At 42.8% G+C, this 13160-nt stretch overlaps 1 protein-coding gene across 1 annotated transcript in view; it reads left to right on the forward strand.

The window, feature by feature from the left end:
- Positions 1 to 2975: 2975 nt before the first annotated feature.
- LOC122557906 (protein shortage in chiasmata 1 ortholog) overlaps positions 2976 to 13160 on the forward strand; it is an 83875-nt gene continuing 73690 nt past the window's right edge. Inside the window, exons 1-3 of the mRNA XM_043706114.1 lie at positions 2976 to 3010; positions 11622 to 11716; positions 12079 to 12321. Of these exons, the coding sequence (XP_043562049.1) occupies positions 2976 to 3010; positions 11622 to 11716; positions 12079 to 12321 (373 nt within the window). The remainder of the gene's footprint in view (positions 3011 to 11621; positions 11717 to 12078; positions 12322 to 13160) is intronic.

Consider the following 13160-nt stretch of genomic DNA (forward strand, 5'->3'; position numbering starts at 1 on the left):
TCCTGGAACATTAATCTGTCAGTCCTGCCCATCCCTGAGCCATGTTTCTGTAATTACTATGATATCCCAGTCCCATGTTCCTAACCATGCCCTGAGACCATCTGTCTTCCCTATTAGGCCCCTTGCATTGAAATAAATGCAGTTTAATTTATTAGTCCAACCTTGTCTCTGCCTGCCCTGACTGTTTGACTCGCTTCTGTTCTCAACTGTACCAGTCTCAGATTGATCTCTTTCCTCACTATCTCCCTGGGTCCCACCAGTCTCAATACCAGAAACATGGCTGTTCATGCTACGTTCCCCTGAGAATCCATCACCCCCTACATGGGCGGTACGGTGGCACAGTTAGCACCCGGGTTCAATTCCTGCCTCAGGCGGCTATGTGGAGTTTGCACATTCTCCTCGTGTCTGCATGGGTTTCCTCCGGGTGCTCCGGTTTCCTCCCACAGTCCAAAAATGTGCAGATCAGGTGAATTGGCCATGCTAAATTGCCCGTAGTGTTAGGTGAAGGGGTAAATGTAGGGGAATGGGTCTGGGTGGGTTGCGCTTCGGCGGGTCAATGTGGACTTGTTGGGCTGAAGAGCCTGTTTCTACACTGTAAATAATCTAATCATATAAAGTAATCTACATTTTCCAAAACAGCATACCTGTTTGAAATGGGTATATCCACAAAAGACTCCTGCCCTAGGTGCCTACTCTCTTACCCTTCCTGGAGTTAACCCGTCTATATGAGACTTTCCCCCCTTCCTATCACTGCCATCCGTCACATACTGTTGATGTTGCAAATTCCTCACTGCTTCTTACTGTCGCTCCAACCAATCCATTCAATCTGATAAGATTCGCATCCAACAGCATTTAAGGCAGATATAATCCGCAGTAACCCTTAAACTCTCTCTAAACTCCCACATCTGACAAGAAGTACATATCACTGTGCTAAAGGCAATTTTTGCTCCTTCACAATCTACAGACCAGAAAATAACACCGTCTTATTCCTCTACAAAACACTGCCCCAGGCTAAATTAATAGTTATGGCTTATATTTTAAGTTTAATCAAGAGGCATATCTCCAAAAACACATAATCAAGAAAGAACCCACACTACTCACTATTGCAGCCTTTCTATAGGACACACTTAAAACAGCGATTAACTTATCTGATTCTGTGTTGTGAACTTCGCCCAAACAGATTCCTCCAAGATTAGTTGTGAAACTCATTGTTTGTTAATTTTCCCAGATGCACTCCAATGCCCAGCGATACATGAATTCAAAACAGCAAAGGCAGTAACTGTGCAGGTTTTCTCTCTTTCTCTCTCTCTTTTCTCTCTCTCTCCTGCACTGTCCTCCCCATGTGCTTCCTTTGTCTGTTCTTCTCCCTTTTAAAACTGCTGTTGTTTTGACTTTTTTTTCCAAAGTTCCAAAACAATGCAACAGCATATGAAACAGTAATTGCTGCTCCTGGAATTCGATCTTCCTCTCCTGCCAACCCAGTGAGTATCCCTCCACCCACTCAATCATTCGATTGGCTGAACAGGTCGTCACCCTCAACAACTTCTCCTTTGAATCCTCCCATTTCCTTCAGACCAAAGGGGTAGCCATGGGTGCCTGCGTGGGCCCCAGCTATGCCTGCCTCTTTGTCGGATATGTGGACAGATCATCTTCCATAGTTACACCGGCACTATTCCCCACCTTTTCCTCCGCTACATTGATGACTGTATTGGTGCTACCTCATGCTCCCATGAGGAGGTTGAACAGTTCATCAATTTCACTTCCACTCTGACCTCAAGTCCACCTGGACCATCTCGGACACCTCCCTCTCCTTCCTGGAGTTCCTCATCTCCATTTCCAGTGACTGACTCAACACAGACATCTACTTCAAACCCACAGATACTCATAGCTACTTGGACTACACCTCTTCCCACCCCCTCTCCTGTAAAAATGCTATCCCTTACTGCCAATTCCTCCGCCTCTGTCGTGTCTGCTCCCAGGAAGAGTAATTCCACTTCAGAACATCCCAGGTGGCCTACTTCAAAGACCGCAGTTTCCCCTCCCATGTGATCAACAATACCCTCCAGCGCATCTCCTTCACTTCCCACACCTCTGCCCTTGAACCCCAACCCCCAACTGCAACAAGGGTAGAACTCCCCTGGTCCTCACCTGCCACCCCACCAATCTCCAGATACAATGCAACATCCTCTGCCATTTCTACCACCTTCAGTCAGACCCCACCACCAGGGATATATTTCCCTCCCCACCCCTATCAGCATTCCACAGAGACCATTCCCTCTGTGACTCCCTCGTTAGGTCCACATCCCCAACCAACGCACCCTCCACTCCCAGCAATTTCCCTTACCATTGCAAGAGGTTAAAACCTGCACCCACACCTCCCCAATCACCACCATCCAAGGCCCCAAAGGATCCTTCCACATCCGGCAGAGATTTTTCTGCACATCTAAACACCTCATCTACTGTGTCCATTGCTCTCAATGTGGTCTCCTCTACATTAGGGAGACAGGGCGCCAACTCATGGAACGTTTCAGAGAACATCTCTGGGAAATGCACCAAACAACCCCACAGCTCTGTGGCTGACCACTTCAACTCCCCTTCCCACTTCGCCAAGGATATGCAAGTCCTCCACTTCCAAAACCTCGCCACCAGATGCCTGGAGGAAGAACGCCTCATCTTCCACGTTGGTACCCTCCATTACACGGCATCAACATCGATTTCACCAGCTTCCTCATCTCCCCTCTACCCACCTCATTCCAGATCCAGCCCTCCAACCTGGCATCACTCTCTTTAACTGTCCCACCTGTCCTTCTTCCTTCCTACCTATCTGCTCCACCCTCCCGTCTGACTTATCACCACCACCCCCAAGGGCTTACGCCCGAAACGTCGACTCCATTATTCCTCAGAATCTGCCTGACCTGCTGTACTTTTTCAGCACCACATTTTTTGACTTAAAACCAGCAAGTCAATTAGTGACCATGGTTCATGTCTGTTATGCAATTAAAGATTGCAGGTAGGTTCCTGGAGCCCCCAGTTGTGAGAAATTGGCAGCTTCACTGTTCGAGGTGGGAGCTACCAATGTAGATAGGAGAGCACGGGCACCCTCTGAAGAAGTTTTAACAAAGTCGAAACTTATACTGGCTGCAGCTGCCGTGCAAATTGTGTGTCAGTTTACCTTTGTGTTAACTTAAAAGTGTAACCTGAAGTGCCTGTATCAGAGGAGTCGATTATGGTCAACAAACCTGAACAACCATGTTTGATTGATCAAATTACTTGAAGACTCATTTAAGATATTGACCTGAAAAATAACTTTTAGCAATGTGCTTTGAATGACAATCAAATTTAGTTTGCCTATTCATCACTTTAGCATGTGCCTTTCCATTTTTCTGAGCTGTATTTAAATAAAGATATTATCAATGCCCTGTGGAGCAGTACTTCAAAACCACAATATCCAAATATGGATGGAGAATTCATTCTAATGCTAAGAAGTACAACACATCAATAACAATCGAGAAAGAGTTCCTACTCAAGGAAATCAATTTATTGTGTCACTGATTTTGCTATCCTGGATGCACTGTCATCTATTAGGGAGATGCATTGCATCCTAATGATTGTACTTCATTCTTGTTGGAGCTTGCCTGGCTACATGCCTCTTGGTTAAAGGTATGTAGGACTTCAGTACGACTTTCTACAGTGTCGGTGATATCTAGTTTACCTTTTATGGAATGGTCAATGCACAGCTCTGAAATGCTAAACTTGAAAGGTTTGATTCACTTCAATGAAAATCAGGCAGGTTCTGTAAAAGGTATAAGATCCACACTGCCAGTTCATTACCCAAGCAAATAAAGTGAAATTCTACCCTTTTATGTTTTGTCATCTTTATGCTATTGAGGATCTTGGCGCATTCTCCTCCAATAAAAGATGAAATTTATCACTTGGCGTGAACCTGGATTTGTGCAGTGAGAGGTATTGAAGTTAGCATTCGAGGGGTTTTTTAAGCAGCCAGATGATTTTTTCTTCCCTTACTGCCTGACTGCAATCATGTACCTAGCCTATTTTTTGTGGAGGCTGAACTGCAGTCACGGAATGCAGATTTCTTACTCATGGACAATGCTACATTGACTAGATTTCTAATAATAAAAGCTTTCTGACAAATATTTTAATAGTTAATTGTGGACTTTTCTGACAACTGGTGTGATCACACTTGTATCCATTTGTACAGTATTATTTGGTATAATTCATAGTACAGCAGAGGAACAGGCCCTGTAGCCCACCATGTCTGTGTTGACCATAACACCATTCTAAACTAATTCCATCTGCCTGCACATGGTCAGTATCCTTCTATTCCCTGCCTGTTCATGTGTCTGTTGAAATGCGTCTTAAACTTTGGTAATGAATCTGCTACTACCAGTGTGTTTCAGAAACCTACCACCCTCTGTGTAAACAAAAAAAACTTTCTTCACATACCTCCATTAAAATTTCCCCCCTCACCTTAAACCAATGCTCCCTAGTATTTGACATTTCCACCCTGGGAAAAAAACTGACTGTCCACCATATCCATTTCTCATGATTTTTTCTATCAGGTTGCCCCCTAAGTATCCGATGCTCTAAGAGAAGGAATCCAAGTTTGCTCAACCTTTCCTTATAGCTAATACACTGCAATCCAGGTAACATTCTGGTAAACTTCTTTTACACTCTCTCCAAAGCCTCCACATCCTTCCCATAGTATGGCAACCAGAACTGCACATAATATTCTAAATGTGGCCTGACTAATGTCTTGTTACAGATGCAACGTGACTTGTCAACTGTTATTCTCAGTACTTGGACTAATGAAGGCAAGCATGCCATATGCTTTCTTTGCCACCTTAACCACTTAAATTGCCACTTTCAGAGATTCAAGATGGCGGCAACCCACTAGGTCTGAATCTGCTGATCTCTGCACAGGACCCAGGCAAAATGGCCTACCCTTCCCTCGCTTTCGAAACTACTTAAAATAACCTTTTCCCAGCAGCTTTGGCTATTCTGCATCAAAGTTTAGCAGTTTGACACATTTTAAAATGACAAAGGTAAAGGTTCACCAAGTTCGCAACAGGCAGAGACTTCTCCCCCACCCCCGCAACAACAGAGGCATCTGCGGCCACCCCGGGGGACTTATCTGCAGAGGCGAGCCTGATCTTGGAGTTTGTTAAGCTCCGAGAGAAGATTGACACGTCGATTGAAGAGACCCAGGTGGGAGTTGATCTCGGTCAAGCTGGCAGAAGCATGACCGAGAGATCAAGAAATTCAAGCAGCGTGTTGGAGGGGCGGACCAACGTGCCGCAGCCTCTGAGACCACTGCTGAATCCTCTGTGGGACAGGTCTGGGCTCTGGACCGCTGAGCCCGGGCCTCAGAAGAACATATCGATGACCTCGAAAATCTAAGTCGTCGGAAAAAAATCGGTTGCTGGGCCTTCCCGAAAGGGAGGAGGAAGGCCAGCTTGTTGATTTTTTTGGAGCAATGGCTCTCACAGCTGTTGAAGCTGGAGTCTGAGCTGGGCCGGGTGTGGGTTGAGCGGGCCCACCGGGTTACTGTGCGCAGGCCCTGGTCGGACTAGCGCCCCCGGTCCTACTTTGACTTCAGCACGACAGGGAAAAACAAATGCTGCTGGAGGCCTCCAGAGTTTTGGGGAAGGATCCCCAAGCCATGGTACACAAGGGATCCAAAATAATGCTGTTCCAGGACTTCTCTCCGGTTGTGGTTCGCAAGAGGAAGGCGTTTGACGAGGTAAAGAAGCATCTGAGGGATTTAAATATTCAACATTCCATGCGATACCCGGCAACACTGCGCTTCAGTCATGGAGGATCTGTGTATAACTTCGGATTGCCAGAAAAAGAATTTTTGGATCCTCTCAAATAGATTGATGGACTTGAACTATATGGATAATGACTTTATTTTACCCCCTTTTGTTTTTTCTCCTCCTCTTTCCCCGTTTCTCTTCTCCATCCTTCCTCGGGGGACGGGGTTTCTCTTCTCCATCCTTCCTCGGGGGACGGGGTTCTTTCTTCTTTCTTCTGACTCTTATCTATAACTCGCTTGGTTTATCTGATTGTTGGGGAATGTTTCTGGGTTGTTTTTTGTTCCTTAATATTTGCTGGAATTGTAATTTTATATAGTTTATTTTATGTTGCTATTTTGTTAAGAGTGCCTAGGTAATAATATGAAAGGATTGGTTTGGTTGCCCACTTTTAACTCTTGTATTATAAGATATTGGCATTTGTTTATCTTACTTTGTAATGTCTGGGCCGAGGGCATGGCTCTAGCTGGGAGGTGTTATGGTGGGATTACTGGAAGGTAGGAGTACCTCCTGTGGACAAGGGGGAAAGTCTCCTTTTAATTATGTCTTATGTTTTTTTTAGGAGTCGTTCTTAGCTGTTTTGATTTAGTTGTTTTAAAGGTTGTTTTTATATGTAAATTGTTTATGGTCTCTAATCAATGCCTTTTGAGTGAGATTCTTCCTCCTGGGGGGGTCTCAGACTTGCTTGAACGATCATGGCTAGTCATTCGTTTAAATGGTGCACCTGGAATGTCAAGGGGAGCTACTCATCAATTAAAAGGAAAAAGATATTATCAAGTCATAAAAAAGTGAGGGTTGATGTAGCTCTTCTACAGGAGACACATCTACTTGGTAAGGAGCATTCAAAGCTGCAGCAGGGTGGATTTGGCCACATGTTCTTTTCATCTTTTAGTTCAAAAAGCAGGGGAGTGGCCATTCCTATCCGGAAGAATCTTCCCCTCCAAATGCTAAGCCAGATGAAAGTTGAGTCCAGACAGTACATATTACTTAAAGCTGAAAATGTGTTGCTGGAAAAGCACAGCAGGTCAGGCAGCATCCACGGAGCAGGAGAAACGACGTTTCGGGCATGAGCCCTTCTTCCCGAATGAGGAAAGACTTTCCTCATTCCTGAAGAAGGGCTCATGCCCAAAACATCGATTCTCCTGGTCCTTGGATGCTGCCTGACCTGCTGCGCTTTTCCAGCAACACATTTTCAGCTCTGATCTCCAGCATCTGCAGTCCTCACTTTCTCCATATTACTTAAAGCCCTAATATATGGAGAGGAATACGGGGTTTTGAATGTTTATTGTCCCCCGGCACATCCTTTTAAATTTGTAACAGATGCGTTCTCCAAGTTGATGGCTCTTGGGGTGCGTCACACAATTATAGGGGGAGATCTTAATTGTATTATTGACCCTGAAGAGGACAGGATACCTAGGAGCTCCACCGGTATATCTCTGCGATCTAGGCAGCTGGGTGATCTGAATACGGAGTTGGGACTGGTACATGTGTGGAAATATCTTCACCCTGAGGGTTGAGATTTTACTTTTTACTCCAACCCACACGTGTCATACTAGAATCAATTTTTTTTTGTTCCCTCGACCTTTCTGAATTCGATATTGTTTTGTAAAATAGGTAATATAACTATTTCCGACCATGCAGCAGTGTATATGGAGGTTAAGACTAGAGATGACAAGTTGGGTTCCCGACACTGGTGTATGGACCCTTTCCTATTGAAGGATAGTAAGTTCATAGGATATTTCTCACAAGAATTTAAAACTTTCTGGAAAATCAGTTCGGGCACGGCCAGTAACCCATCGGTGATGTGGAGGACTGCTAAGGTGTATGTGCATGACTTGATTATCTCATATTCTGCGACCCGGAAAAGACAAAAGGGAGAACAACAGCGTCTGCTTGAGGCTCGCCATTAGGCAGCTGAGACAGCGTATGCCAATAGGCCATCATTTCTAGACTACAGCGGATTACAGGTCTCAGGGCAACTTTGAATACCGCACTTACTCAAACAGCAAAGAGGGAGATACTATTTGCGAAGTAGAGATTATTTGAATACGGCGATAAGCTGGACAGGTACCTAGCATACCTTGCTAGAAAGAAAAATGCTCCCCAATCCATTACATCTATTAGAGAGGGTGCTGGTACCCTGACTTGTGATCCTAAAAAGATTAATGCAGCCTTTAGAAAGTTCTATTTCAAATTGTACAAGTCAGAGGGCTGTGAGGATAGAACGAGGAAGATGGAGTCTTTTTTTAAAAACCTGGTCCTCTCGGGCCTAAACTCAGAGCAGGTGTCGCTTTTGAACACCCTCCTGATAACCCAGGAAGTCCAGGAGGCGATGAGGCAGCTCCACAGTGGTAAAGCGCCCGGACCAGATGGATTCCAGGCTAAGTTCTATAAAGAATTTATAGACGAATTGGCCAGACCACTCATAGATATGTATAATTATTCACACAGTCAGGTTAGCCTCCCGTCTTCTCTGAGAGAAGCAAATATTGCTCTCATTCTTCAGAAAGGAAAAGCCCCAGATGACTGTACTTCATACAGACCTATATCCTTATTGAATGTGGACTTTAAAATTCTCTCAAAAATGTTGGCATTAAGATTGGAGAGGATTTTACCATTCATTATAAAAGATCAGACGGGGTTTAATAAGGGTCGCAGGTCAACTTATAACATTAGAAGAGTGTTAAACATGGTACAAGTCTGCCAGCAGGGAGCGAGACCGGGATTAGTCATCTCTCTAGATGCAGAGAAGGCATTTGATTGGGTAGAATGGCCATATCTCTTTTATACTTTGGAATGGTTTGGTATTGGAGAGGTCTTTACCAAACGGGTTGCAGTATTATATAATGACCCAAAAGCATCAGTGATTACCAAGGGCGTAAGATCAGATAGCTTTAGTGTTGGCAGAGGTTGTCGTCAAGGATGCCCTCTCTCACCACTACTATTTACACTAGTGATTGAGCTGCTATTGGAAGCTATACAAACTGACCCTAATATAACGGCCCTGGAGGTAGGATCGGGTAAGCATATGCTGGCGACATCCTTCTTTTCTTAAATGACCCATTGACATCTGTGCCATGCTTAATTCAAGTGGTTAACTTATTTGGTATGTTCTCAGGTTACAAAATTAATTTTATGAAATCAGAGGCTCTGCTGCTCGGAGGTCTTACCAGCATATCCAATTTTCCAGATGGATCTCTTTTTCCCCTTTCGGTGGGCACTGGGAGGCTTTCTTTATTTAGGTATTTTTATTACCCCGATATTTGGTCAGCTATATAAAGCTAATTATACACATTTATTAGAGAAAATAAGGCAGGACCTCCAATGCTGGGAAGATCTCCCGATTATCCTGGTTAGGAAGAATAACTTTGGTCAAGATGAATATTCTACCTCGCCTATTATGCCCTATGAGAATGCTCCCCTTGATGTTGCAGAGACAGGTGCTGCCTAAGCTCTATGATTGGCTCGGCTCCTTTATTTGGAGTCATAGATGGCCCCTTATTAAATTAGTTAAGTTGCAGCCTCCCACAAGTAAGGGGAGGTTTGAATTTTCTAGACTTCAGGAGGTACCAACTGTTATCATATGTGGCTGATTGGGTCTCCTGTGACCCACAATCAATCTGGTTGGATATTGAGGCCGCCCAAGCAAAATGTCCCCTCATCAATCTACTATTTATGGATAAGGTGAGAGTTGTTACAGATCATTGTTAAAATCCAATTGTATTAAATACAATCAAAGCTTGGAGGATGATGCGACAGGTTGAGGGTAATTTACAAAAAATCTCCCCTTTTACCTCAATAGTGAGAATGTTGGGATTTCAGCCAGGGCTGACCGATGCTGGATTTAAAATTTGGGAGCCCAGAGGTATCTCCTGTTTGGGAGATCTGTTCGATGGGGAGGTCATGATGTCCTTCAAACAGTTGCGTCAGATGTTCGGTTTGCTCAGTAAGGACCCTTTTCGATATTTTCAAGTATGACATTTCATACAAAAAAAGACTACATTGATGACTAATCCATACAATTAGATATGGAAAGGAGAGTGCTTCGGCCGAGGGGTGCGCCTTCGGTCAGTACTCTCTACCACTTGCTAGGTAATAAGGTATCGAAGGACATGGAACGGTTATATAAAACCTGGAATCAAGAATTAGGGATGGAAATCTATTTGGAGATGTGGGAGGATATCTGGGAAAATGCTAGGAAGATCTCTATCTGTAATAGAACTTAGGCTATCCATAGATACTTCATAGGGCTCAGATGGCACCAGAGCAACTTGCAAAGTTCAAGGCAGGAGCATTCCCAATGTGCCCTAAATGTAAAATAGAAGTTGGTACTCTCACTCATTGTTTGTGGACATGCCATAAGATTCGTAGATATTGGGACAGCATAGCGAATGCCTTGGCAAAGATTTTGGGAATGGAGATTGGGTTAGACCCAGTGTCTCCTCTTTTGGGTTTTCCAAACTTCCCTTCTCTAGATGCGTATGGGAAGAAGCTATTCACTCTCCTTTCCTTTTGTGCGAGGAAAAGCATTTTAATAAGTTGGGTATCCGAAATTCCCCCAGTTCTTTCGAATTGGCACAGGATAGTTATGGAATATATCCCCGTGGACTTCCTTACAAATATGTTGCACTAAAAAACTGAATTATTTTATAGAACATGGCGGCCCTTTTTGAACTACACTAATGCAGATGTATCGGCCATACAGTTTAGGGCCTTTGCTTTGAGGACGGTGTTGGTTGGTTCGGGGGCCCCCAGCAGGAAGAATCCCATATAAATACGGGTTTTGTTATGATTTGATATAACTTTATTTTGAATGCGTATGTATACATTTATTTATTTATTTATTTTCTCTTGGTGATTGTTAGAAATGTATGCTACTGTGTTTTTTTTTAATATAGAGTCTTCTTTCTTATATTTTATTTTGTGTTGTGGCAGTTTGTAGAGTAGATTAGTGGTTAGTTTTCTTCATTTTATACTGGTGTTGTTACTATATTGTAAAGTGGATACACTATTTTGTATTAATTTTGTAATTTTGTAAAAAGAAAACACAAAAATCTTTCTTTCAATAAAAATATTTTTTTAAAAAATTGCCACTTTCAGAGAGATATGGACTTGGACCACAAGATCCCTCTGTATATCAATGCTCCTAAGGGTCCGCCATTTACTGTATACTTTCCTCTTGCATTTGACCTCCTAAATCCATCACCCTACTGTTGTCTGAATTAAACTCCATTTGTCATTTCTCTGCCCAACTTTTCAACTGATCTGTATCCTGCTGTATTCTTTGATAACTTTCTTCACTATCCACAACTCCTCCAATTTTTGTGTTCTCTGCAAACTTCCTAATCAGACCACCTAAATTTTCATTCAAATTATTTATGTATATTACAAACAACAGAGGTTCCAGCACTGATCCTTGCAGAACACCAGTGGTCACAGACCTCCAGTCAGAAAAATATCCTGTCTTCTACGACCAAGCTAACTTTGTATCCAACTTAGCAACTCACCATGGATTCCATGCAACTTAATCTTTTAGACCAGCGTACCATGAAGGACCTTGTCAAATGTGCTGGTAAAGTCCATTTAGACAACATCCATTGCCATATCCTCATCAATCACGTTCATCTCTTCCTCCAAAAACTGAATCAGATTTGTGAGACAAGACCACCCCTGAATAAAGCCAAACTGACTATCTGTTATATGTTCATTCTTCTCCAAATGTGAATAAAATAACAACTCAAGAACTATCAAGACAGTACCTAGACAAAAGCATGCTTATTTTCTTTTCAGTACAGTTCTATCTGGAACAACCAAAGATTTCCTGGAATTTCGGATATGGCAGTCAGAAAGTTTCTACGGATCTGTTTCATCCCTGAGGTTGGGAGGTGAAGTTTAAAAATTAATATTTATTGATGCATTGTTATATGATACATTAACATTCAAATTTGAGAATACTTGCCATTTTTAAAGTATATAATTTGGACAAACAAGAACAATAGTGAGCTGAAATGAATATAGCACCTTTAATATAGAATAACCTCCTAAGGTACTTAAGAGGTGTGAGGCACTTTGAAAATAACAATGTGCAAATTTAAGGAAATTCAGTTTTCTGAAATTGGGAAACAAAAAAATTCCCTAAAAAATCCAATTTGACTGAAATCATAAGTTGCATTCTTTTATGAAATACTTTGTTATTGATCCTTTTTCCTTCATAAATGTGATACCAATAATTCTTTTGTTCTTGTAGAACCTCAAATACAGAAAAATGCTTTTCAGCATAAACCAGTCTCTGAGCTGATTGAGCTGCTAAATGTCTCTCCTGAGGACCTCATGAGCACTCCAGTGAAAAGTTTATGGGGAGAATATATGAAAGTAACTTCAATTCTGAGAGACATAGTGGAACAACTGCACTTGGGCCATGATGAAGTAAAAGAAATGCTGACTGCAAAATTGGAAGAATTTTCACCAGTCCCCATGGTTCAGCTGGAGAGTACGTTAATTCATTATATTCCTTACATCATTGGAAATATACATATTGAATTTGGTGAAATAAGAAAGAACTGCATTAATGGAGCATTTTAGTAAAACTTCTGTTATGTCTTAAGATCATTTTACTGGATTTGTCATTGCTTGGATTTATTGAAGCCAGCAACTTTACACATTAAAGTATACTGAACAAAGAAAATTGACAGACCAGGAACACGCCCTTCGGCCCTTCAAACCTGAGCCGATCCAAATCTACTGTCTAAACCTGTCGCCCAATTCCTAAGCATCTGTATCCCTCTGCTCCCCACCTACTCATGCATATGTCCAGACGCATCTTAAATGAATCTACCGTGCCTGCCTGTACTACCTCTGCTGGTAACGCATTCCAGATGCCCACAACCCTCTCTGTGAAGTCCTTGCGGCGTGTATCCCCCTTAAACTTTCCACCTCTCACCTTGAAAGCATGACCTCTCATTATTGAATCTTTCACCCTGGGAAAAAGTTTGTCTCTATCCATGCTGTCTATACCCTTCATGATTTTGTAAACCTCAATCAGGTCCCCCCTCAATCTCCTTTATTCTAATGAAAACAAACCTACCCTATTCAACCTTTCTTCATAGCTAACACCTTCCATACCAGGCACACTCTCCTCATTCCTGAAGAAGGGCTCATGCCCGAAATGTCGATTCTCCTGCTCCTTGGATGCTGCCTGACCTGCTGCGCTTTTCCAGCAACACATTTTCAACATCCTCGTAAAGCTTCTCTGCACCTTCTCCATAGTGTCCACATCCTTTTGGTAATGTGGCGCCCAGAACTGTACACAGTATTCTAAATGCGGCCGAA

The sequence above is a fragment of the Chiloscyllium plagiosum genome, chromosome 2, assembly GCF_004010195.1.
Source record: "Chiloscyllium plagiosum isolate BGI_BamShark_2017 chromosome 2, ASM401019v2, whole genome shotgun sequence".
NCBI classification, from domain to species: domain Eukaryota; kingdom Metazoa; phylum Chordata; class Chondrichthyes; order Orectolobiformes; family Hemiscylliidae; genus Chiloscyllium; species Chiloscyllium plagiosum.